At 39.3% G+C, this 27,075-nt stretch overlaps 2 protein-coding genes across 10 annotated transcripts in view; both read right to left on the minus strand.

The window, feature by feature from the left end:
• Positions 1–19,223, minus strand: part of dgki (diacylglycerol kinase, iota) — a 90,507-nt gene extending 71,284 nt beyond the window's left edge. For 2 of the 8 annotated variants that reach the window (XM_044186885.1, XM_044186884.1), the window contains exon 1: positions 18,725–19,215. In XM_044186885.1, the coding sequence (XP_044042820.1) occupies positions 18,725–18,948 (224 nt within the window). In that variant the 5' untranslated portion in view covers positions 18,949–19,215. Of the gene's footprint in view, positions 1–18,724 lie in introns of all 8 variants that reach the window. The other 6 variants (XM_044186886.1, XM_044186888.1, XM_044186890.1 and 3 more) reach the window with 4 other exon arrangements.
• Positions 19,224–23,060: 3,837 nt separating this feature from the next.
• creb3l2 (cAMP responsive element binding protein 3-like 2) overlaps positions 23,061–27,075 on the minus strand; it is a 39,881-nt gene continuing 35,866 nt past the window's right edge. For both annotated transcript variants that reach the window (XM_044186155.1, XM_044186154.1), the window contains 2 exons: positions 26,294–26,528; positions 23,061–25,658 (listed from right to left, as the gene is read on the minus strand). In XM_044186155.1, coding sequence (XP_044042090.1) covers positions 25,618–25,658; positions 26,294–26,528 — 276 coding nt within the window. In that variant the 3' untranslated portion in view covers positions 23,061–25,617. The remainder of the gene's footprint in view (positions 25,659–26,293; positions 26,529–27,075) is intronic.

Here is a 27,075-nt window from a genome sequence, read left to right on the forward strand (position 1 = left end):
ATTAGAAAATTGATTATTAGTCTATTGGTATTTATCACAGAGAATATTCAATCAATAAAATGAATTTGGTCAAAAACAAAAGTGATTTCCACGTAGGCTATCTGTCATTATGGGACAGTGTCAGACTAAATGCACTTCATGAGTATCGTGTTTAAATGTATCAAGTTTAAAGTTTAAGAGCTCTACAATGTGTAGCTGTCACGTTAGAAATAATAATATAATAATATTATAAAGAGTACAGTCTAGACCTGCTCTGCAAGTGCAATGAGATAACTTCTGTTATGAATTGGCGCTATATAAATAAAAATAAACTGAAATAAACGGCAGACATTGAGAGTGCATTGAGTGGTAAAATAAATATATTAACCTACGAATTTACACGCTTAACCATTTTCTGCCAGCATTTCTCTCTTGCCTTATTTGCTTTTTGCTGTAATATTATTCTTCATAGCTCTTCATTATAACAACCTGTTCTCTTGATTGAAGTAGGCAGCACACAGAGCCAAATGACGGTTCAAACGCTCTTTTATGGGAACGCGCACAGAGCCTGGTGAAGAAAACCTGGGTTAACAAAGAAAGTTGATAACTAACGTCATGATACCCATTATCTCTGATTAGGGTTTTAGGTTTTGTCGAGCCAGCTAGCGCAAAGAAAGCCTGGCTAGGTCGAACTTGCTTCAATCTGTTTTATAGGTCTTAAAGAAGATTACTTTAATTATATTCAAATAAACACAAAATACTGAAATGCATACACACATTTTCCATCTTAAAAATTTTAATTTATACTGTTAGCTGATATTTCAGAGGCAAACACTGTTGCTCCACTACTAGTCTCTCTCGCTCTCTCTCTTTGTCCAGCAGAGTCAGCAGAGTATCTTTTCCAAAACTCCCACTCGGAAAACCCACTCTGTTTCTATAAGTAGGAAAGAAAGAACAAGAGTGAGAGAACTGCTTATTGTCTGTGAGCTGACTACTAACACTCATAGTGGTGGAGTGTCAACTCAACATAATGCTGAAACACACACACACACACGCATACACAGATACAAAGAGTGGTCTCCATCTTGATGGCTTGGAAAAAGGGTGGAGAGTAAAACAAATAAATTTAAATAAAAGTGTTTGTAAAGTTCCAAGAAGGTTATAGCAAATTTCCCAGTACGAGCCAGTGATATGATTGATGATGACTATTATTGTAGAAAAGGCAAAGACAGAGAAAGTGAGGGCCTCTAAACGTGTTAAAGCTTTACGAACATTCATGCCCCGAAAAAGAACCACAAATATGTTGAAATGACATGTCCTTTCCAGAGGCAGGAGGTCCAAGTCACACCAAGTCTGTGACTGAGACTGATTTGAAACATGACTTATGAACTAATATTAAACTGGATATATAACTGTATCTTGTACTTGCTTCACTAAAGTATCAGCAACAACACAGGGGTGTAACAGACAGGTAATGTTCCGGTGGCAGGTTTGTCAATGCCAGCCCCACGGGGGACATTAGTGCCTGAAAAAACATACTGCACTCTCTAAATGAACTGTCAATAACAACACACACACACACCCTCCAGGTGATATAGTTTACTGCAAACGTGTGAGGAACAAGGCAAAGGTAAAAAATGAGATATTGATTTCAACTAACACAAAACAAAATGAACATTTTTATCACATACTACATCATTCAGTGATCACACCTCTTAAAACACCATGACAGGATGCTCACTGGATTTCTCACTTGTGATTAATTTTGCATATTCATGCCAAGCATTTCTGAAGCAGTGTATCGGGACTATGGATTCTTCGCTTTATGACTGCATGTTTGCACAGGTGGAACCACTCAGTCATTAAAGCATCTAAAGCTTTGATAACTTTAGGTGAGTTTTTAATACACAAACACTTCCAAAGGTGTGCTCAGATTGAATGTGATGCAAACTTTAGGCAGCACAAATGCATTCAAAGTCAAATGCAAATGGACGCTAAGAAATGCAAATTGAGGCAAAGACGCAACCATTTGTGCTATCTCAGGTTTATGACGCTGCTTCATGGAGACAGGATCAGAAAAAAGAAAGGCCTGGAGAAAATTAAGAAACTATTGGAGTTCCTGGGAAGTTTTAAAATGATATTTCTGTGCTGTCAAACACACTGGCATACATCACACTAAGTGGTTGCATTTTAAACTGGGAACACACACTTAAGCCTATTGAAACATACCAAGACTAGCCACCCCACACACAGTAACTATTTCCAACATACACAGATTTTCTGATGGACATAAGAATGAGGTGAACCTCAGGTGGGCTGTGAATCTGAATCTGATCCAGGATTATTCTGACAAACTGCCATACTAATTAGGTAGTATGACGATACCGGATCAAGCCTATCACCAGCTCGCAGTTTTCAGCCAGTTTTGTGTATTAGTCTCACACACACACATAATGTCGATAATTCTAGTTGTTTAAACATGTTTAAAATAGTCTTGAGAAGAAAGAGCAGCAGCTGGATCAGAAGACAAACAATTAGAGTCATGAATCACCTCACTTTATCCTGACTGTTAAGTGTAGTATGTACTGTATGACCCTAAGTCATTAAACTGGACATTGATCATTAACATCACTGCAATACTTGACATAATTGTGCCATATTCTGTGTAATACTCCTGTGCAATATTTTAGTTTATAATTCTCTATTTATTGATATTGATATTACTCATACCTCTATTACTGCTGTGCAATATCCTCTGTCTCATTATAACCTTAATAAGCTACACTTAACTTGACATGCACTATTACCTTTACCGTATTATTATCATCAACCGGTAAACCTACTTGGTACTTCACACTTATTTTATTTTATACTTATACCCACTTGGTACTTAATTTATTTTCTGACCTGTATTATAGTGTATTATATTTTTTTTGCTAGTACTATTATTCCTGTGTGCACTGACGTAAAGTCGAGCTGCCGTAACAAAAGTGTTTCCCCTCAGGGATCAATAAAGTATTTCTGATTCTGATTCTGGTTAACACCAACTGGCCCAGACTACAGCAGTCTCCCCAACACCCAAATCATAGCTATAATCAAGTCAACAGTATTAACATGTGCCCCCAGCTTTGGCAAACGTCTGTACAAACAGTCAGGGAACATGTCCATTGGCTGTTTGTGGATGTCACAGTGACCTAGAGGCCAAGAAACGTATCACATAAACGAAGAAACGTCCCCGGATTGAATCCAGTCCACCTTTGTTGCATGACATCCCCCTTTCTCTCCCCACATTTCTTGTCTACCTTCCAGCAATATGCTATCAATCAAAGGACAAATAAAACACAAAACACAGCAGTAAACAGTGGCGATTCACTTTGTGTCGTGGCTTTTCAGCATCAACCGGGTTTTTTTCCATTGGAAGTTGACATTTTGAACCAAATAGTAGTTTGAACACAAGTATCAAGCTAGTCGTGATCAAAAAGTGTAATAATCAAACTGGTGCCCTCGAAAGGCTTTGCTTAAAAAATGAGTACTTCACAAATAAACCCCAAATTAGCATGGATCTACTGATGCAGTAGAGAGCCCTCCAACACCTGAAGCCATGTCAGTTGGTGTGGTAGAAAATTACTGAAATGTGTATGTAAAATTGTTAAATAACTGTTAAATCATCTGTTGAATAACTCAAAAGGGGCATTGCGACATTTGACCTGAGAGAAGGTTCAGACTGTCCAATCATGAAGACCTTGGGGTGTCTTAGTTTCTACAGATATGCTTGTTGGTAACTGGTTCTGACTGTTTTTTGTTGTTTAAGAAAGACAAGATAGTTAAGAAGATCCGTAAACGCCTAGTTCTCATGGAAGCACACAAACAGAAATATATTTAATCTATTCTACAATCAGTTTATATGTCATGAACCACAGCCAGAACACAGGAGAGTGATACTACCCTCTCCTCACCCATGCTCTCGCTCTCTCTCTCTCACATCTTCCTCTGACACCTACATAATTACACAGTCTGTCAGTGTGTGTGCATGCTTGCGTGTGTGTCAAAGCTAGCATGTAATGTGGGGGAGGCATCAGATTCGTGCTGTGCATCTGTATCTGACCTTTACTGCTTAGAATAGACACACACAGAGGGAGAGAAGACAGCAGAGAAAATCAGAAACAGATAAAGACGGAGATAGAGAGAAAAAGATAAAAGGGGAAGACAGAAGTGGAGAAAAAAGAAAACAAGAAAGGAAAGAGAAGTGAGAAAGAGGCAAAAGTAGAAGATTTGGGACATGACAGATGCAAATACAGAGAAAGACAGAACAAATAATTACTAATAACAATAAGTGTCAAAAAATGGAACATCTTTACAGTAAAGTGAGAGAGTTATAAAACAAGGTAAGTGTACTGTCTCTCTAACATCAGGCTACAGCTGCCTAATAAAATTAATTATTTACTAATGACTCTCATCTGACCTGAGCAATTAGTGCACAAACACACACACATTAAAGCACACGCACACACACAGAAAGAGAGAGCGAGATAAAGATGCTTTCTCACTAATTATAGCGTGTCTCTGCAGCTGAGGTCTGCTAGGTCGTGTGTGTGTGTGCGTGCGTGGGCGAGCTAGTGAGTGTGTGTGTGTGTGCATCCGTTTGAATTCGGGACAAACTGAAAACCAGCAAAGGAAATGCTTAATTGGAGATAAGAAGGAGAGAAAGAGGAGAGAAACTTAAAAACAAAGATATTATTATAGTATAGACAGTATAGAGTCGCGTTATAATGTCTGTGTGTGTGTGTGTGTGTGTGTGTGTGTGTGTGTATGTGTGTGTGTGTGTGTGTGAGCTTTGAATTTGAGTGGGGACTCATCTATCTGAGCGCTGAGAGATGATCAGTGCTCAGTAATCCCACCTGCATAGACACACACAGACAAACACAAACACAAACACACACAGACACAAGAGACACTTCCAAAAGGCCAGGGTTAATCCGTGCAGCACATACATGTTTACAGTCACAGTAGTGGATATGTGTGTGCATATTAATAGAGATAGGGAGGGATGCAGATGTACAGTAACTGGTAGAGAAACAGAAAGAGAGAGTTAGAATAAGTATAACCCAGAGTTTGGTATAACCCCTTCTTTGGATGTGGAGCTGATGGAGCAGCTGGCTGTGAGCTTCACCAAATTAGTCAGCGCAGCCATTTGGCATCAGAGCCCCAGATCTCTCTCATCTATCAAAACCTTTGAAATGCATTTAAAAGATGATTACACCAGACAATAAAGCAATGAGAATAAATAAAAAAATGAAATGCCCTTTTTGTCGGTCCCTTAGCTGAATAATCCACCTGGCAGAAAAGCTCAAAATAAGAAGTCAAAAACATGAGGTTGATTGAAATTAAAATTCATGTTTTTTAAAAAAGCTATTCCAGGTTTTCCTGTCACTGCCAGAAAATGAAAAGCTTCATTTCTCTTAGGGGAAGATGAACATATTACAAAACAGTAGCTATGTTTGTCTCTTTAAAATGAGTATTTAACTTATTGTATAAAAGGTATGATAGTACAAGGAGCGTAGTTTCTAGCGTAGTTCAAATTGTATATGCTAGATTAGCGCTGTAACTATTTTCATTATCAGGTAATCTGCTGACTATTTTCTCCATTAATCGATTAATAGTTCTATCTAGGTCTATAAAATGTCAGAAAATTGTGATAAATGCCCATCACAACTTCCCCAAGCTCAATGTGATGTCATATAATTACTTGTGTTGTCTGACCAACAGTCCAAAATCCAAACATATTCAATTTACGATCATATAAGACTGAGAAAAGCAGCAAATCCTCACAAATGACAAGCTGGAACTGGGAAAAGCTTGACACTTGACACACAAATGACCTAAACTATTAATCAATTATCACAATTGTCACAATTATTTTTCTGTCGATCGAACAGATTGATCAACTTGCAGCTCTATGCTAGTTCATCATATAAACACTATATGTCTGTATAATGCAGGGTATATAATGTATTTTAATCACTTGATAGTATTTTTATGCTATCATGTTTTGCTTTTATTGCCATTAACAGATTTTTGTGTTTTTACAATTCTATTTTTTTAATTCTCCTTTTATTCATTCCTTTATCTTAAGTTCATCACTGTATATTCTGCAACACAAACGTATGTGCATGTCGTGCCATTAAACCAAGCTGGAACTGATACGTTCAAGAGCGAGACGCAGAGAGAAAGAGAGTTAGAGTTGCAGTGATGGAGTCAGTGTCACCTCAGCAGTCAACTCCACAGGTTCATTATCGGCTCGAACGAGACAGATGGGCTTGTTGGAAGGGAGAGAGGAGGTGCTACTTTAAAAGTACAAAGAGAGCACGCTAATTCAGAGGTGAGTGCAACCTTCTGTGTTGTATTTTAGCGCATAGTCAGAGTAGCAGTTAGTGTTAGTACAGTTAGTACACTAAAACAAAAGCAAGCCAAAGGCATACACTGAAAGAAACACCATTCATCCATCCATTCATCCATTTTCTGCCGCTTTATCCGGGGCCAGGTCACGGTGGCAGCAGGCTAAGCAAGGTAGTCCAGACGTCCCTCTCCCCAGCAACGTTTTCCAGCTCTTCCTGGGGAGTCCTGAGGCGTTCCCAAGCCAGATGAGATAAATAATATCTCCAGGGTGTTCTGGGTCTTCAATCAGTTGGACGTGCCCTTAAAACTCCTCCAAAGGAAGGCGCCCAGGAGGCATCCTGATCAGATGCCCGAACCACCTCAACCGGCTCCTTTCGACGTGAAGAAGCAGCTTCTCTACTCCAAGCTCCCTCCAGATGTCTGAGCTCCTTACCCAACCCAACTCTAATGCTGTGTTCAGACTACCGTCGCCGCTGAAGTGTTGCTCAAGCGTTTGTTGACGTAGTTATGTTTTTCTTCCATTTTTTCTTCCATTCAAGCAGCAGTTGGTAGCTTCATGTCACCGGCTTCCATCGAAAATGGCTTGTAACCTGTAGTTTTGTCGGCAGTAGTCTGAACACAGCATAAGGGTGAGCCCAGCCACCCTGCGGAGGAAAGTCATTTCGGCTGCTTGTATCCGCAATCTAACCAGTGTGAAATACACTCAATAGTTTGTCTGTCCTGTTACTTTATTTTCTGTAACTGGATAACCAATTTTAGGTGTACTTGTGATCCTCCCTCTTCCCCTAGATAGCCACAAGGCTTGTAACAACCTTCATCCAACTATAAAGAGTGATTAAAAGAGAATTACTGTAGCTTACTCGTCGTCCACACAACCAGCCATCCAGCAAGGCAACTGTTTATCCAGCATACCACCCAGCCTTTCAGGTAACAGTTTGATCGTTTTTACTGCTAAGGTAAGGGTTCAGTATCGTGATAAAAGTTGCATTAGCTGGTTTGACTTCAGACGGGATCAAACCCAGGACCTCCAGCTCAGAGACTATCTCGCTAACAGCTAGTAATCCAGCCCTTTCACTGTCAGTCAATTAGCCATTCGATCAATCATTCAGCCGGCTGTCCATCCAGCCACGTTTACACACGGCTGGTGTGTAAACGTGTCCATCCTGTCTAGCTTTGGTTGTTTTCAATGTTGTACATTGTTAACACACTGTTTTAGTGCAACTAAAGAAAAAAACCCAAATCAGTATAACCTTTCAAAACAACTCGACGGATCAAAGCAAGACCTCGGTTGTTCCTGACAGCTCTCCAGGGTGTTCTGGGTCTGTAGTAACATGTAGCAAGTCAATGACAATCATTATAATAATAATAAACTTTATTTGTATAGCACCTTTCAAACAATCATAGAATGCATACCATAAGATAGAAATTGAAACCCACTAAATAATAATAAAAATAAAGTTAAAAAATAGAATACATAGAATGCATAAAATCACGTAAAATACAGCATTTTAAAAGAAGTGCAGCAGTGAACTGTTCATAAACATAAAAACCCAGCAGGTACAGTAGTTCTTTGCTGTAATGGCCTTTTAAGTGTTTAGTGAAGGAGAAATTACTTCATACTAATATTTACAACTTAATCACTCTCCTATTACTACAGCTTATGAATAAATTAAGAACTGTAACTGATGAGTAAATAATCCTATCAACAAAAATTATAACAAAGCATTTTAAGTCAATTTTTCCTTCTTTTCTTAATAGTATATTTGCCTTTGTGTCTATTTCAATTGGGAGACCTCTAAGATAAGTGTATGGACTGTATATTTTAGGTAAAGTTTAAGTTATTTTTGTAGAAGGAAAACTTTGTGTTGTACCTTGACAAAATTTACAACTTAACTGTCCCTTTCTTTTACATCTGAGGAATGTAAACAGACACCTACAGCAAATAAAGCGGTCGGGGAGGGTGTCCTGTCTTCTACCCTGAATCACAACAGACTTTTACTGCATTACAGCACATTCAGGACGATTAGATGACTGTAGTTCTAATGTTTGTAGTGAGGTGCCTTTTTGGTCAATACACTGTATTATCAGGTAATTTTCTGTAGCTGTAAAGGAGACAGGTTGTTCTTTTGTAGTGTTTACAGCCAGACAGGTCAGAGAAAGACACTAAGTTATTTTAGAAAAAAGAAAAGGCCACTACCGGCCACATATATCAGTTAAAGTCTTGTAAGTGTCTGATGGAGAAGGAAGTAATTGACTAATCTTCAACACGTCAAGGTTTCTCTTCTACAAGGTTCCTCTTCTTCTTTATTACACCAAGAAGACCCACTTCTCTTTTCTCTTCTGTTTAGCCTTTCGCCCTCTTTTTTTTCAGCTCCATTTCCAAGCAGGAAAAGCCTCTTACAGCCAGCCAGACGACTAATAAGGAGCGGTTCCTGTCAGCCAATCCCCCATAATGCCTCAGCACACTGCATTATGGGCAAAATAACCCCAACACACACACACACACACACACACACACACACACACACACACACACTCGCTTGCACTCTCAAACACTCCTGAAAAGGCTAGGAAAGGAGAGAGAGACCTCAGAAATCTCACTACTGTTCCTAAAACAGACATCATTATTCTTCCTTCTTAGCAGAAAAGGATTGATATGCATAAGCATACACAAACACACCACCAGCCAACTGGAACAGCGTTATTCAGAGACGGTAGGGAGGGATGTACTAACGCCTCTGACGGTCTATAAAATGTGTGTGTAAAAAGATGAGTCAGAGTAGCAGAGAAACACACCACATCATTGTGATTAACACATGCTTATGCTCACACGAACTTGCACACATGCATTATTCAACATGTTTGACTGAGGCAGGAAAACTCCCTTCAGTATCACCCATCCTGTACATGTTCAGTTTAACCTCACCTTCACCCTAAGTGGTCCATCACATGCACAACGTGTTTAAAAAGGACCTCTAAGCAATTTGTTGGGCCAAAACCTTAAGGAAGTAATACAGAAGTAACATAGCGCAGGTCACCTGATCGCCCGAGCAGTCGAAGCAGAAAACAAGGGTGAAAAACATGAAAGGCTCTAAAAATGCAGTTTGTGTTGCATGTTTTGCGTTGGAGAGGTAACTAACTAAATTCATCGTTTTTAACTAACAAGCCAAATTACACCCTTAGGTGTCAGTTCACGCCATAAACAGTCTCATGATGGCTGTTTCTGAATGCATTTGAGGAAGATTCATGGGGGAGGAACTCAGTGCGCCCTTAAAATGTCAAGTATCAACATTGTATGGAGAGTCCAAGAGTCAGAGGATGAGGTTTTTGCAGGAAACTGGTGATAGATACATACGGCATAGGATAAAATCTCCATCCTCATCGAAACCAGACTTGAAATGTGAATATTTGCTGGTTTTCTTTACATCTATGAAAGGAAATTGAAGACTTTTGGGTTTTGAACTGTTGGTCGCACAAAACATGCAATTTAAATATGTCAACTTGAGCTTTGGGAAACTGTTTTTCACTACTGGCATTTTTCACTATTTTCTAACACTTTATAGACCAGACAAGTAATCCATTGAGAAAATAATCTTTAGTCACAGCCCTAAAATCATCGTTAAATTAAGCTTAGATATTTAATTACAACTTTTATGACAATTTCTCTGGTGTCTTTGACTTTAAAACTGTGGCAGTCTATAGCCAAGTAAACATGAGAAACTAAAACTCTCCATTGAAACATAACAGTAGTCCAATAAGATGGACGGCTATGACTGGCATTAACAGGACAACTGCAGCTTTATATAGCAGCAGTCGACCTGTTATGTCTTTTGAATTATCCATACATCTATACAGCTTACTCTCTCTCCTCCTACTCCTCCTAGTATCATAAATATGCATGTATATCTGTTCATCCGTTCTGAGGATGAGAGAGGAGAAAATTGTGTCAGTAAGCCTTGTATTCCACCAACAATTGGTGCTCTGATCATCTACTTAAAAATTCATGAGTGTCTTTAAGCTGCCCAGACTCTGAGCCAAGCGTTCCACTGAATTTAACACAGACTGCGCTACAAAACCGACTCATACACAGGTTGTATAAAACATAAGGGAGCAGCTCTTTCTACTGTATACTACTGAGTGGACAGGTGTGTTCAGGTGAAGGCTCTCATTCCTTATTGATTGTATTGGTTAAAACGACTTGAGCCCTGACTAGAGAAAGGTGATAGGAGCAGGCAGTTTAAAAAAAAGAAAAAGGGTGAAGAGCCCTTTGTGCTAGTTACTAACAAATATTTCATCTTGTAGTTGTTACAGAAGGATTTAATTACTTAATCATTCACAGACTACATAAAAGAAGCACAACTAGATGAAACGTCAGGGATCACCAAAGGTATTACCATTCATCCTAAGGGGGACGTGAATGTGCGAACCAGATTTTATGGCAATCCATTCAATAGTTGTTGAGACATTTCACTCAAAACTGCAAATGTGAACCTCATGGTGGCGCTAAAGGAAAAGTCAGGGGATCACCAAAGTCATTGGGATATATATTCTGGAAACCAAAAAGGTCTAAATTGGTGTGTCAATCTAGTAGATGTTTGATATTTCACTGGATAAAGGAAAACTTTGACCTGCTGGTGGCGCAAGATAAAAAGTCAGGGGATTACCAAAGTCTGTAGGATTCATCCTCTGAGGACAATGAATGTCTGTGCGATATGTAATGGCAATTCATTAATTCCTTCATCAATTGTTTAGATTTTCAGACGACAGAACATGACACCGACATTGCAATCCTTAGGGCCGCGCCACTAGTGTGGCTAAAAATGGAAAAACCAAGTTAGCTAACCAAGTATTGCGGACTTATGCACCAAATTTGTGATATAACAGCTGTGACTGATCTGACCTCTGATTGAAAGTTCATCCTCGTCCTTTATGCCCTATCAGCGATTTCTTGAAATGTTTAAGTGCATAATTCTTCTACATTTCTGTCAAACACTTAGAAGCAAAACCCGATTCATCTTTGCTTTGTACCAAGAGATTAAAAAGATGATATGTGATGACTGCTGTACTTAGTAATTCAACTATGACTGTTTTGAACTAGTAAATATGTTGTCCCCTGTTGTGTATAATGATTATTTTTGTCTGTTTTGGCCATTCAAACTTAATTTCTCTGGGGAAAGCCAATGCTATTGTACTGCACTGTGACGTTCTGCTCAGTTACACAATTACTGTAAGCAACAAGGCATTACAGAGGTTTCTAAATCTGAAGTCTCTCTTTCCTTTAGGCTGTTGACCCGTGTACATTGTTTATATAAAACTACTGCAGACTTAAAAAGTTTAGTTAGTTAAAAAAGCATGAATGCCTTTAAGAGCCCCAAGGTAAGTATGCCTATGAAATCTGATACAGGCTTTACTACAAGTCTCAACTCAAACATGCCTCTCTACCGTACTCTTTCAAGTACAAAGCTTCATTTGAAAAGAAAGCAAATGTAAATGATGCTGCTTTAAATCTTCAAGAGCAACACAATTAAAGTATTTGGCATGAAGGAAGGACGTTCAGCATCAATTAGCAGCAGCAGAAAATATATCAGGGACCTTAAATGCCTTATTCTAATGCCAGAAGACAGTCATGGAAGTCATACAAGTCACCAGACTTGTTTTATTTTTAGAGCAAGTTAACTCTAAAGCTCCACCTAAATGTATCAGTTCTCCATTGGGTATTACAGTAATTGTCTTAAAATGCGTCAGTGCCAATCTGTCATATCGCCGTGTCATCATTTTTTCTTCCACTTCATTTGTGCTCCTCCTTTTTAATATATCTCGAGTCGTGACCTTTGACTTTGTCTCAAACATTTGCCCTGTTGTTCTTTCCCTCTCTCCCCCATCTTTTTTTTTTATCTCTCCCTCTGTTCTCCCTCTCTCCCCTCTGTGTTTTGTCCTAATTGAAGGCTGAAAAGGGAGTTTTATATTCTGGCAACATCAAATGATGAAAGGCCTTTGATCACTGTTTACCCCTGCAGGTGGTGCACGGCGGTAGCAACATGAGATACATCTATATCTTTTTATGTTTTTCCTCTCTTCTTGTGTTTTATGTATCTCTCCAGTCTTTCTTCCCTGTCCCTACTGTATATTGTCTCACAGCCTACGAAGACATGAAACCCAGAGTATATTGGACTGTGGTATGACAAGCACTTATTGTGATCTGTTGTTTGTGAAGTGGGCTGTAAATAGTGGAGGGATAATGTTACAACATCCTGTCCTGTGGCACCATTTCCCACGAAGGCGGTGGGGAAATCTCACCACATGCTAAGCTGGCTGATGAAACAAACCATTTGTTTCATTGTATTTTTTTCCTCTTGGGCAAAAAGGTCTTGTTTGCATTTTTACCAGCAGAGTCAGGTCAGGGGCAGCTTCTTAGATTGCCAGGTGGAGGCTCTAGTAGAGGTTCAGGTGGTCATTAAAGTCCATCCAGCTGTCACATCATGTGTGAGTCTGCATGGTCCAAATCTGAATCTTGACAGTGATGGCATGTCTGGGGCTCAAAGAAGAAGAAGCCAGGGGCGGTGTTCGACAGTGGGACAAATAAATCTTTTGTTTGTGCAGACAAATGAAAAACCAACAGCTCACCACGCCTTAAAGTGGATCCAGGTTCCACTAGACTTGCTGGGGAACTCACAGGAACCATATACAGAATCAGAAGTATTTGTTGTTCAGCAACAGTGTGCAGTCTTACAATAACAAGCAGAGGCGAAGCTCAGCTGAAGGTTTTGTTTTTACATCCTGTACATAAAGCTGAGTGGTTCGTCAAAGTCGGGCTTCGTTGTAATGAGTACAAGCAAATTGTAATTAAAAGCTAACAAATTAAGTTATTATGTGAAATAAATTTTGTCTGGATTGGAATGCTTTTTCTTGTAACATCAATTTGAGTATTTTATATGTAACCTTGCATACATTTCTCATGTTGAGATATTCATATGAATATCTGAAAAATATTCTTATTAATATCATAATAGTGACTCCAGCTACGGGTGGGCAATATGTATACAATGTTATATCCATTTGTATGACATTTACATCATGACATATATATCATGATGTCATACATCATATATTTTCTGGGAAATTAATTTGGACACTGTAGTAATGGACAAAATAATCAGTCAAGACTGCCTGTTTTTTTGGCTAATCCAGAAAATTAATACCTTACAGATCAAAATATTCACATTGATGCAAAATGCATGTAAATATCGAAAATTAGCATTAAATCATTCCTGCAACCAGAGCTGAATTTCTCAGCCGACTAAGCAATTAGCTAATCGACTAAAATTAATCGGCAACTATTTGATAATCGATTAATAATTTCAGTAATTTTTCAAGCAAAAATGCCAAACATTCTCTGCTTACAGCAACTGAAATGTGAGGACCCGGTGTTCTTCTTTGTCATATACAGTATAATAGTTAACTGAATATTTTGGGGGGTTTGGACTGTTGGTCGGACAAAACAAGCAATTTGAAGGCTTCACATTGGGCTCTTCTTTTTCTCTGACAAGATGATTAATCGATTAGAAAATACTTCATAACGAAAATAATCCGTTAGTTACAGCCCTATTTGCAGCCTTGCCCATAATTGCCGAACACACCCAGAAAAGTGGGACAAAATGGATAGTTACTATGGTATAAACAATATGGCATAAAATCTCAACATATCTCCCACCAAGTTGCATTTAATATTTTATACATTTATCTCAGTACAGCATCATCAGTCAATTGTGACATTAGTAATAGGGTATTCCAGTGAGGTTGCAAATATTGTAGACGTCTAGGTATTGGCTTTAGGTACATTAGGACTTCAGAAAGAGTGTTCAGGGATGGTGGACTGTTCGATTGTGAGTTCAGGTCAGAGTATAAAGGCTGTGAAGATGCAAGTACTACAGGAGCTCCATAAGAGCTCATGTAGATTTGAAAAAACATTAATAGGTTTATAGTATTTTATGAGCTCCAGTACTGCAGATGACTAACTATCTTGACAGATGCATAGTCCAAAAAATGTTTAAATGAAGTGCTGACCAACTGTCACAGACAAGCAGGAAGTGACTGGAAAAAACAACTTACTGACTCACTAACTCACTTACAGATGGAGTATCTATCTGGTTGACTGACTAGCTAATTGAAGTAATGTCTTAAAGACTAACTGGCGTGCTGACTAACTGGTCGGCGTGACACACACACACACACACACACACACACACACAAAGCAACTGTTTCTCTGACTGAGGAAGAAGTGTCATGCAGGCAGACGGGTGAGACGTCTAAGAATAGATAAAAGGAGGGACAGTATTCAGGGAACACACACACACAAAGTGTGACGAATGTCTGGGAGATAAGTTACACGTGCCTTACGCTGCCATAAACATGTAATACCACAACCCCACACGCAAAAGCACACACACACACACACACACACACTGTCTTTGATGTTCAACAGCATCATTTCTCAGCTCTTTCATATTGCCACATATGGTAATTCACTTCTTGGCACTGGCCACTTCAAAGCTATGTAAACTACCTTCTCACAGACCATCTCCCTTGTCCAGCTAATGCCATTTCCTCCACATGGCTGTTTCCATGAAGAGGAAAATCCACAGATTATCCATAGCTTTATCCAACAAGGTCAAAACAACACCAAGACATGGCATGTAACTGACACTCCTGTGTGTCCCTATGACTGACGTGTATGGTAGAGAAGCGCTAGACAGATTTATTTGGCATAATTAAAAAGGTACCAGACTGCATTCATCCAATCCTAACATACAATTAACAATCTGTGGAGGATTAAAAATACAGTAAAGCCAAATTTCCATTGTAGTCCAGAATACAGTCTATTCTCTCGAATGGTGAGTACGTAGGGTCGGAAGACATGACGGTATATAACGTGCGACGGCAGAAATGTGTCCACCGATAGAGATTTCGGGGCAGGCTATGTAGCAAATCAGGGCTGGATTCTCGCGTGATCTCGCTAATCCAGCTGCCTCGCAAGGTAACGTGATTTGGGCGACGGTTGGTGGCGGTAATTCACCTCTAAGCTGGTTTGCGAGCCGCCGCGAGATGAAGAGAGTGGCAAGAAAACATGGAGGAGGAGAGTGAAATTGTAAATACAGAGTTGTTTTTGTTTGTATGGAAGTTCCAAATAAAAGAAGAAAATAATCGAATGTGATGAAGTACGGTACAGTGTGGTTATTTTAAACCATTTCTTAATTGAATTTACTGAACAATTACTGTATCGTGAGATATACCTTTACCGTGATGTAAAATTACATATATCGTGATAGAAGATTTGGCCAAATCGCCCACCCCTGTGAGTACGTCAAACAAAACTAAATTAAAAATAAGTGGTGGCGTTCTGCTAAATTCACCACATAGGCAGTACACAAAGCACTTCTTCGTAAATAGTAAAATGTTCTTCTCTCATCAAAATACATTGTCATGGACAATAGCAAACAATGGCTGCAGTTATATGAACCAAATTTTCTCTTTCCAAATTAAATTAATCCAACTGGGGATGTTTTTCTTCTTCTCCTATGTGCAGATTTCCTCCTATAGTGATCCTGATCCTGTCACTTATACTCCCAATCCCATTCCAATCAATATATATATATATTTATTTATATATTTCACGTATTGAGTATTACAGAGCTTCTACCCAAAAGAACCTGGTCAGAGCTAAATATAAAAGCCTTTGTAGTATATTCAACCCCTTCAATTGTGCTGATATGACTCTAGTTTGTACGTGAAAGTAGTTCGACATTTTGGGAAATGTCATTGAGCATTGTTGTCACCATGAGGTTGCCAGGCAACCAGGGGAGACTCCAGGAAGTCACTGCGCCTGGCAAAGAAATAGTCCAGCACATAACCCCCTGTAAAACCATAACCTTTTGTATTTACATTCCAGTTTTTGCACTGATTAAAACAAATAAGATAAAACGTGTCAATTAGTGAGCTTCAGAGGTGTTGGTAGGTTGCCTTTCTTATCTTTGGGCAGAGCCAGGCTAGCCGTTTCCGGTCCTTATGCTTAGCAAAGCTAACTGGTTGCTGGCTGTAGCTTCACATTTACAGTATCGTACAGATATGAGAGTGGTATTGATCTCCTCATCTAACTCGAAGCGAATGAGCATATTTCCCAAAATGTTGAACTACGACTTTTACTGCACACATTCAAACGGGTCAAACAGCTGTTACAACAGCTGTAGCAGCAACCTGACAGATGCAGCCCCTTAAGATGCTCCAACGCTCAAATATTGACTCTTGATTCGCGCACAGCGACCGTCAAACAGACAAAATGTTTGAAGCATTGTTAACAGGGTCCCCACGTGTCAAATATGAACATTTTATCTTTTGCAAACATTTATAATTTGACTGGATTTTAATGAGGAGATTTGAGTGTATCTGCAGCCGAAGATTCATCAGCGCACTTCTAAACATCCAATGTACTCCAGAGTACATAAATTAGATATGGGTTCTGACCTGCAATGTACCAAATCCCCCCCTTCACCAGTTTACTGCTGGGTTTTTGTGGTTTGTTTTGTTTTTGTCTTTTGACTGAGGCAACAGATTTACCAGAACAAACTACTCCTGCAGTTATAAAATTGGAGAGGGCAAACCAGCTGTGGCACTCCCCATGATGAACAATCTCCTGGAAACCTCACTTAACCAGAGATGGTTTCCCCGGGGGAAAAACACCCAGAGGAAGCGGGACTCTGTAAATGATGATACGATAAAAGTGAAAGAGTGGTGAGTCTTCCCTGGGTAATGTATTTGCCTTACAGTACATGTAACTCAAGTGGGTGTTTAAAAAGACTATAGATCTTCAGAAAATGGAAAATAATCAACAGGAAAATCTGGCAAATGGATTGTAATAGGATTATACTGTACCATCCCTTTTTCAAATTAGATGAATTTCCTTGCCAAATGGCCAGTTTATTCTGCATGTGTTTACGTGATGCGTATATAATCAGATTGGGATGTTAATTACTGGTGAAATAAAAGGCTCCATGTAAAGCTAATATGAACCTTCTTTCATGTTTTAATTTAAATGGATTTATTGAATATCTTCTTCTTTTCCTTTCGGCTGTTCCCTTTCAGGGGTCGCCACAGCGAATCATGTGCCTCCATCTAACCCTCTCCTCTGCATCCTCTTCACTCACACAAATTTATTGAATATAGCCTTAATTTATAATTTAGAGAATGCAGATGTTATTTTTCCACATATTTTTTCAAATGAAAGCAAACACAAAGTTGGAGCGTGGAAACTCTGAAATACAAACATAAACTGTGACAGGCAGATAAATATAGGACCTTAACGCCATATTACTCTTAAGATGAGTCAAAAATCAACAAATATTCACTTGCCGTTTCGATGCTATGGTTGGAATTTGCCGTTTTTGGATACGTAAACTGTTGCTTTACTTTGCCACAGTGCCCCAAATCTGACTCAAACAAGGCACAGTCAGACATAAACAAGTTAAAATGATTGATTTGACCTCTAAATGCAAATCATTTCCTGCACAAAGGTTGAGACACACGCACAGACAGAGCCACAAAACAAAGACAACATTGACAGATAGATAGACAGATGCCACACATTCCTGACAGTGACATTTGACAACCAAAACTGCTGTGTGAGTGTGTGAGTGTGTGTTTGGTCTCTGGCCAGTTTTCACTATCAACAGCAGCTGCCTGTCGCACCAGGGTGTCAGGCTGCTGCTGGCATTCACACACACATTCACACATGCACACACACTGCTGCCTACAAATCAATACTGTTTCTCCCCCTAACCCCCTTCACATGCTCCAAAACAACAGGGCTACAACACCACAGGGAAATGCAAACACACACTTTGTTGTATATGCACAATTGTTTTGATCCATCACTGACATGGGTTAAATGCTGTGTGTATCAATGCCATGTTGAGGCTGTTAAGAGCATGACGGTGACCATACCATGGCTAGCCTGGACAAGCCCTGGGCTACCATACCAAAACATGTGTATATGAGAATTTAGCTTTCAAATTAGCAAAATAACCTCTAATGTAATCCCCCACTCTCTTTGTGTCCCCTCCTGCGTTTGTGTTCATAAGCTTTAGCTAGCTTACATGTAATACTTCCAACAGCATTAGCTTGAAACATGTAAAATAAACATAAGGAACTAGCTAAACGAAATTTATAACAACCTCTGGATATTATCCAAACAGGTCTGACAGTGAGATTTATACACACAAACAGACAAATACAAACACCAACATATCCTCCTCCTGACCAATATCCTGTCCCAGCATCCTCCCAGCTCTCCACTCACCGATACGAGGTCTGTTTTCTGAACGCCAGTCCTCTTAATTTCTCCTCCAGTGTCTCTTGCTCCATGTCGGGCAGACTGCTGAACGTATCGCTGCAGCAGCCCACGGCAGCCTCCTCCGAGCCGGCTCCGGACTCCGAGTCACCCCCGTCGGCTCCCAGAGAGGCCAGACGCCCGCTGAAGCCCCCCGCCGCCGGGCTGGCTCGATCCTTCATTTGGGGGTCCATGCTGTGTCGCCCCGCGCTGGACCCCCTCTCCCCCGGCTTGTGAGCGGGCACGGATGCCGGTAGCGGAGATGAGAAGTGAATGGTTTGGGGGGAATCAATAACAGACCGTTAACGTTTTGAGCAGCTTGACTGTTGTGATTTCTGACCGTTGACCGCGTTTATATACTACAGCCAGGCACGGCAGCACGCGCAGCCGCCTGGACAACAGACCGAACTGCACTCACGAGCCACTGACCAACTGGAAGGGAGCTACGTCAAGCTGCCAACGTCACCCAGGAAGTGGAGTTTCTTAACCTTCAAAACAAAAGCCGAATGTTTCCCAAAATCCCCCCTTTTAATATCAGTTGTGTAAAAGACTATTTGAGAACTGAACTGAAAATTATGTATAAATGTGTGTGGTTAAAAAGTGTAATTCTTTTCATGATATAAAAGCTGTCTATGTCAAATCTTATACTCTCATATCCAAGGGCACTTTATTCTGTGTTCATCTGTTTAGCTTATCTCGACACAAAAAGTAATATGATGAATAAGAAAGCACTTGTTATTCCTTCATTCTTCATTCATTCATTCATTCTCTAATGTTCTGACAGCTACACATCTTTTCTACACATTCGCGAACTTGAATTTCTCATGCCAAGTTTTTTTCCACAGGTTTACAAAGGTACAACTTCAGATCTTGGATTTATTTGTGGGCTTAATTTTACAAGCTCAAAATCTATTAGACCACAATTTGATCCCACAAATTAGTGATTTAATTATGATTTGCTGTCTAAAATCAATCAAAGACAGGAGACTCTCATGTTTAGAAATGCAATACAAATGTATAAATGAAGTATATACATTTGTAATCAGTGCTAGTTGATTAGGATGGGGTGGTTTCCATGTTTTTATTGATGAACAAATTGAACCTTGAACCTTGCAATTAACTGCTCTCATTGTAACAGTGGTGTCCAGCCAATAAACATCAAATTACCAGAGGTGGAAGAAGTACTTAGATCTTGTACATAAGCAAAAGTAGCAATACCACAATGTAAAAATACTCTGTTGCAAGTAAAAGTCATGCAATCGCATTTTAACTTAAGTAAAAGTACAAAAGTATTGGCATCAAATATATACTTAAAGTACCAAAATTAAAAAATACTCATTATGCAGAATGGCCCATTTCAGAATAATGTATAGGCCTATTATACTATCATAATTATTTATACATTAATGTGTACATCACTTTAATGTTGCAGCTGCAAAAGGTGGGGACAGTTTTAAGTACTACCGCTGCATGTTACGCCCTTACTTTAAAAAAGCTTTTATTTTTTAATACGTGGCCGGAAGTTGAGTATTTGATTCTTTGTGACATGACACGTGTTTAAAAACTGCGAAAGCGCGAGCTGCTGTGAGGGCGGCGACAATCAACACGTTCAGTGTGTGCGGCGCACTACAACTAACTGCAGCATCCATCCGCCGTCCATCCATCCATCCATCTGGCCCATGGGGCGAGCAGCGTGGCATTGTGGGATATTCCCTCTCCTCCTTTCTGCAGCATCATCAGTCAGAAAGTAGGGCAGAGGGAGAGCGTACGTGCACAACACACGCACTCTCTAACACTAATCACACACACACACACACACACACACACACATATGCTCTGTTCTGTGTGTCCTTGTGATGATTGTAATTAATTACATTATCAATACTGATGCTTCACTGTTAGAGCAGCATATCACTGCTGCAGCTGCTAGAAGTGGAGCTAGTATTTAACTACTTTACATTCAGTTAATTCCCAACGGGGGGGCGGGCCCCTCCAAAGGGTCACCAGATAAATCTGAGGGGTCGTGAGATGATTAATGGTTGAGGAAAGAAGACAGAACTCAGCTCTGATACACAAATCTGTTTTCAGTTTGTGGAAAGTTTTACCTTTTTTTTTGGGGCTCAAAAGAGATGTTTAAATGAAACCGTGTGAGAAGTTCAGAGGGGAGAAGTCACAAGCAGAAACAGTTAGGAACCACTGCTTTAATCTTTAACGATGCGTTGTATTTTATAAGTAACTAGTAACTAAAGCTGTTAAATAAATGTGGTGCAGTAAAATATACAATATTTCAAATGCAGTGGAGTAGAGGTATAAAGGAGCACAACATTGTACTTAATTGCAGCAGCTGAGTAAATTAGTTACATTGCACTGCTGCATTTACATGAAATCACAGATTACGTGCAGTCATTCTAGTTGATATTGTCATAACTTCAGTTCGGTTGCATGTATTTGTCATTGTGACAACATTTTGGTCAGTGGACGTTAAAGATACTCAGTGACAGTACAAAATATCAACTACAAGTGTGTTGTATGATTTAAGTCAACATTTTGACTTAGTATCTCTTAATTTTGACTCAGTATAACATCATTTTGACTTAGTTTCTCATAATCTTGACTTAATAAGTTAACATTTTGACTTAGTATATATAAATATATATGTTTGAGTTAGTAAGTCACGATTTTGACTTAGCATCTTATAATTTTGACTTAATTGCTCATAATTGTGACGTACAACGAGCATTTTCATCTTTATTATGCATAAATTAGAGACACTGCAGAAAAGGGCTTCCACAGACCTCTCGGGGAGAAAAAAGAATAAAACACAATTGTATAAAAAGTCCAGAAACCAGCTTCTTATTTGATGAGATCGGGCTCACATCAGGACACAACGGCAGAAAACAATGCAGAAACTTTCCACGCAAGCTCTGATGAAAGGATTTTTCATTCATAATTAACACGTTGTGTGCCCGAAAACTCCTGCAATCCTGAATCAAAGTGTGAAATCAGAGTGCAGCTCCTCGATCTATTCGCTGACTCTTTCATCACACATTTTAGAAAGTCTGTTCTGTTATTAATATCGACTTTATGACAAACACGATGCACCATAACTGGAGCGGTAAAGGAATTCATTGCTGCTGCGTTACTATGAGACTGGCCTGTTACGAAGCTGTGGGACTGTGTATTGTCTTGTGACTGTCAGAGCAATTCACACTACTTATTATGAGGCGCTGCTGCTGATCTATTTTAGGAGATAGAAGCTCATCTATAGGCCAGCGTATTAACCACGAGACGGCTTTCTGTCCTAATGGAGTTTGGCCTTAACTTAATTTAAAGTTGCACAGAAAATGCTTTAAAGCTAGCAACAACTATTTATCATCCACTGGAGTAAACAATATATTTTGGGCATGTTGCACTTATTTCGCATGTTTGCACTTAATGTAAAAAAAAAACAACCCCAAAAACATTTCCTATTCTCCTTCTCTTTTTTAAAAACAACTGTTTAACCTTTGTATTTAAAATAACTGAAAACAAACATTGTGCGCTCTTTGGAGAGAACCCAGCTCTTAAAAACAGTCTACAGCCACGCATGAGGTTTGAGCTAAATGCTAAATGCAGTGGTGGAAGAAGTATTCAGATCCTTTACTTACTATACTCCACTACAAGTTAGAGTCCTGCATTCAGAAAATTATGTAAGTATTTTCAGCAAAATTTACTTAAAAGTACTCGTAGTGCAGTAAAACGTTCCCTGTCAGTGTTTCACTATTATATCTGATGTTTCTGGATTAATATTCCTGCTGCATTAATGTGGATGTTGCATTTTACTGCTGCAGATGTTTAAGGCTGAGCTCATTTTAACTGCTTTATATACTGTTGGGTAGTTTAATCTACAGCAATGCATCATGGTCTATAAGATCATCATGTGTTTGTAGCGTCGCTGTCCTGTGAGAACCACGTATCTCTAAAAAGTCAACTTTTCACGAGAAAAACAGCCTGTTTTCAGCTCTGTGACGATGCATTTTCCAGCTGATCCGAGGGGGGGTTAAAGAGTTTATTCAGCTTCAGAAGGAGGAGAGTTTTCTCAGCCCATAAAGGAAACACTTCATCCTTCAGTTCATCAGAAATATTAACGTTCAAATTCACCAAATTTGGAGATACATGGTTTTCACTGGACAGGAAAAGGATATGAACAATTGTAATCTGAAAAGTTAGCACTAAATAGTTGTTAAGATCAACATCATTTGTCCACCACTTTCTTTTCTAATGTCAACAATTTCCCGTGAACACACACACACACAGTCACAGATAATATGCTTTTACTAAGGAAAATACTTTATTCATTTAAAAGCAAAAAGACAGAAAGCCTGTCAGGGTGGCTTTACACAGGAGCGACATGGAAATGGAACAAAAACGCTCTGCACTGACTGCTAGTCTTTCAAAACATAAAAATATGTCTATCTTGTGTTTCCTGTGATCTCTCCTGTACAACCTTTATAGCCTCTGCAGTGAGGAATGTAGTTTTGGCTACCGTGGAGCAAAGACTATCAATGCAAAGCAATAAATCTTTGATGAACTAGCCACTGATCTACAAAGCTTAAAATATGAGACCTCTATATACACATCTTGTTCTCTAGTCTCTAAACGGGACTGGGGTCTATTTCTGTTGGCAGTTTGATTCATCCTCAGTTGTAAAATACAATAAGTTTCTGGATTTAATTAACTTTAAGTTTTTAACAAATGGGGTGTTTCTATTTACAACATGGATGTACAGAAAGCGAACTAGCCTCACGTCTGGGTTAAGATGTCTGTAACACACGTTTCAATAAAGCTCAGACATTTAAAAACCCATCTGTAATACACTTGCAATGGACAATTAAGACTTTTAAAGCCATGATCTGTAATTAACAAACTAAACCCAACAGACCGTGAAGCGAAGGCCTCTCACGTTCATGATTTATCAACAACACAGAATCCAAAATAGACTCAGGATTAATTATGGGTTGGTTTATAAACTGCAGATCCCAGACACATTTAGACGTCCTTATTTATTAACAACTCATATTTACAAAAATAGATACTTTCTTTCATTTCTGGGAAGAAATGTTTTTTTTGGCAAATGCTGGGAGATTGCAGATAAAGACTCTTGGAGCTGACAGTCAAAGTGTTTCAGGCAAAAGCATCGCAGGATTAAAGGCCAGAAAGCGTTAGTGCAGAAAGTGAATTCTGTGGGTCCATCACACATTTTAAAAAGACATAGTTTGACAATTGGGGAAATACGCTCATTTGCTTTCTTGCCAAGAGTTAGATGAGAAGATCAATACCTCTCTCATGTGTGTACGCTAAATATGAAGCTACGGCCAGCAGGCGGTTAGCTTAGCTTAGCACCAAGACTGGAAATAGGCGAAACAAGCTAGCCTGGCTCTGTCTAAGGTAACAAAATCTGTCTGCCAGCAGCTCTAAAGCTCACTAATTAATATGTTACATCTCATTCGTTAATCAGAGAGTTTTAGAGCTGCTTGTAGGTGGATTTTTTAACCTTTGGACAGAGCAATGCTAGCTTGTTTCCCTCTGTAGCTGTAGCTTTGTATTGAACGTACAGATATGAGAGAGGCATCGATCTTCTTATCTAACTCTCGGCAAAAAAGCAAATAAGCATATTTTCCTAAAATGTCAAACTATTCCTTAAAAGGACAGACAATATTATGGGATGCGTAATAGTTATTTTGAGGTGTAGTTTGCTGCTTGACTGCACACAACAGCTGTAAGAGCAACGTGACAGATGTAGCCCCTTAAGATGCTTTTGATGACCAAAACAAAAATGGCAGAACACCTAGTCTCAAATATTGACTCTTGACTTACACACAGTGACCGTCATACAGGCAAAATTAAGTCAAAATGTCTGAAGCATTACTAACAGGGTTCCCACATGACAAATATGAACATTTTGTCTTTTGCAAACATTCATATTTAACTGGATTTAACTGATCAGCACACCTGTAAAACATCCCAAATATGATGTTTAGGTGTGTTGATAAATATGACATTTAGTCTTCAGCTACAGGAAATTAGTTGCCTGCATTAACTGCATCAAAACTACAAATTTGTTCATTCTTTTGCTGCCAATCTATAAACTTTTTAACAAATAAAGATTTTGACACTCCTCAGATTTTCCAAATGAGGGCAGGAACCCCGAGCTAAGCCCTCAATGTTTGAAACGTCAAGTCAGATGAAGAAAATATATAACAATATATAAAAGAGTACAATAAAATAAAAACACAAAATACAATATGAACACAAACAAATATCAAAATTGGATGTATGCATCACTGGAACAGAAAAAAAACCATATAACATTAAAAGAAATACAACTACAAGAACAATCATTTTAGAAAAAAAAGGTTTCTATAAATACAAAGGTTCTCCGTCAGTGTCCTGTAAAAAGCCTCACATGTCATATTTTAATATACTTTCCACTGGAATAAACGCCGCGCTGCATTATTCATCAGATCTATTTAAATTTGTGTTTCAATCAAGACAACTGATGGTTGGAAGTTGGGTCATGGAAAAACTATTCAGTGCAACTTTACTTCAGAAATTAAGGCAACCAGTGCCCCTTGTTATTATTATTATTATTATTATTAATTATTACTATTACAGTGTATCTGATTAAGCAGAGATGGCAGAAAAAAAAATGACCTTAAACAATCAGCAGTGGGAACTACTGTATGAGGTTTGCTCCAGGACACTGAACCATGCTCCAGAGGGGGGAAGGTCAAAGGTCTTCGTGAGCTTTAGGGGAGGCGGGGTGGGGTGGGGGTGTTGACATGAACCTCAGGAGGTCTCGTTGACCGTTCGCTCCAGCTCTATCACTTTACTACTGCTCTCATTCGCCCTCTGCTCCAGAGACCTGAGAGACAAAGATCAGAGGTGACAACGTGAAACAATTCCCAAACAATATGTCACCTTATTCTGACCTTTAATTACATAACCAGCTCTGCGAATCGCCTGTAATGGACAGTTTTTGTTTTTAGACTAGGCAACAAAGATCATTTAGGATTTTGACATTTTTAGCTTTCCTGTGATGGTTTAGCGTTAGTGTTTCTCCAGGCACCTTAAATAATTATATTTTAGTGATCTGCAAATAGACCCCCTCCTCTTTAGCCCCTTTGGTTCTGTTAGGCCAGTGGTTCCCAACCTGGGCGTTAGGACCTATAAAGGGGTCCCAGAATAAATCGAGGGGTCACAAGATGAGTTGAGATGTTGTTTTTTCAGACTACTGTTTCTCCAATCTTTCTTTTTTTGCTTTTTCCTGGGCAATTTTAACTTTTCAGCCCTCAAAAAAGTATTCAGATTAACACATATTTAGACATGTGCTACTTGTGACGAGGGGTCACATAGCTTCACTTTGACGTTGAGTTTCTGTAGGTGGCGCTCTTTTCTTTGTGTTCAGCCAGTGTTGCTATCCCTGCTCATGCTAACTACCCAGTTCTTCTTCTCTTGTAAGTAAACTGAGTGTCATCGTGTGTGTTTGTGTGTGTTTACCTGTGCCGGTCCAGCAGCAGGTTTTTTGATGTCTGTGTATCATTGCTTGTACTCCTGAAAGGTGGGTGTGTTTCCACCCTGTCGGGCTCCACCCCCAGTTTCTGTTGCTCTGAGCGACGCCACACCGCCATGACGACGGCTGGCGTGTCCTCCCATTGCTCTGGATATTCTCCGCCCAGACCAAGCAGGTGTGGCTGCTCGTCTTCGAAGGTTGATAGCAGATTCCTCGACTTAACTAAAAGAGAGTCGAAAAGGACGTTGAAAAGATTTTAGTTTACAATATCAGTTTTTTAAAATGATTTTTACTTCGTTTTTATTCTATTATATTACTGTTTTAGGAGAAACTGCAACTCTCTGCTCTCTGTCTCTGTATCTTAAACAGGATAATAAAGTTTTTAAACCTTTTCAGACTGAACACACCCAGTGGCACCAGTCGTGCACAAAAATACACACTATCCCACACACACACACACACTTCATCACATTGTAGCGCCACATGTTTTTGTCTAAATGAAAAACAGTTCAGCCTGTCTGTTTGTGTGTGTGTGTGTGTGTGTGTGTGTGGGCATAATGGGACAGGAAACTGAATCTGATTGTTAAGAAAATTATATCTATTACAAAAGTGTGTTTGTGTGTGGGAGGTAGTCGAGAGGATGCAGTGAAAGGTCAACTCTTCTAATCAGTCTCTGTAGCTGTTATTGCAGCGCTGTAGGTGGAATCTGATTATTGGCAATTTTATAATGAACCTCCACAGTTTTATAGCCGGGAACTAATGATTCATT

Source organism: Siniperca chuatsi, linkage group LG23 (assembly GCF_020085105.1).
Source record: "Siniperca chuatsi isolate FFG_IHB_CAS linkage group LG23, ASM2008510v1, whole genome shotgun sequence".
In the NCBI taxonomy this organism is placed as follows: domain Eukaryota; kingdom Metazoa; phylum Chordata; class Actinopteri; order Centrarchiformes; family Sinipercidae; genus Siniperca; species Siniperca chuatsi.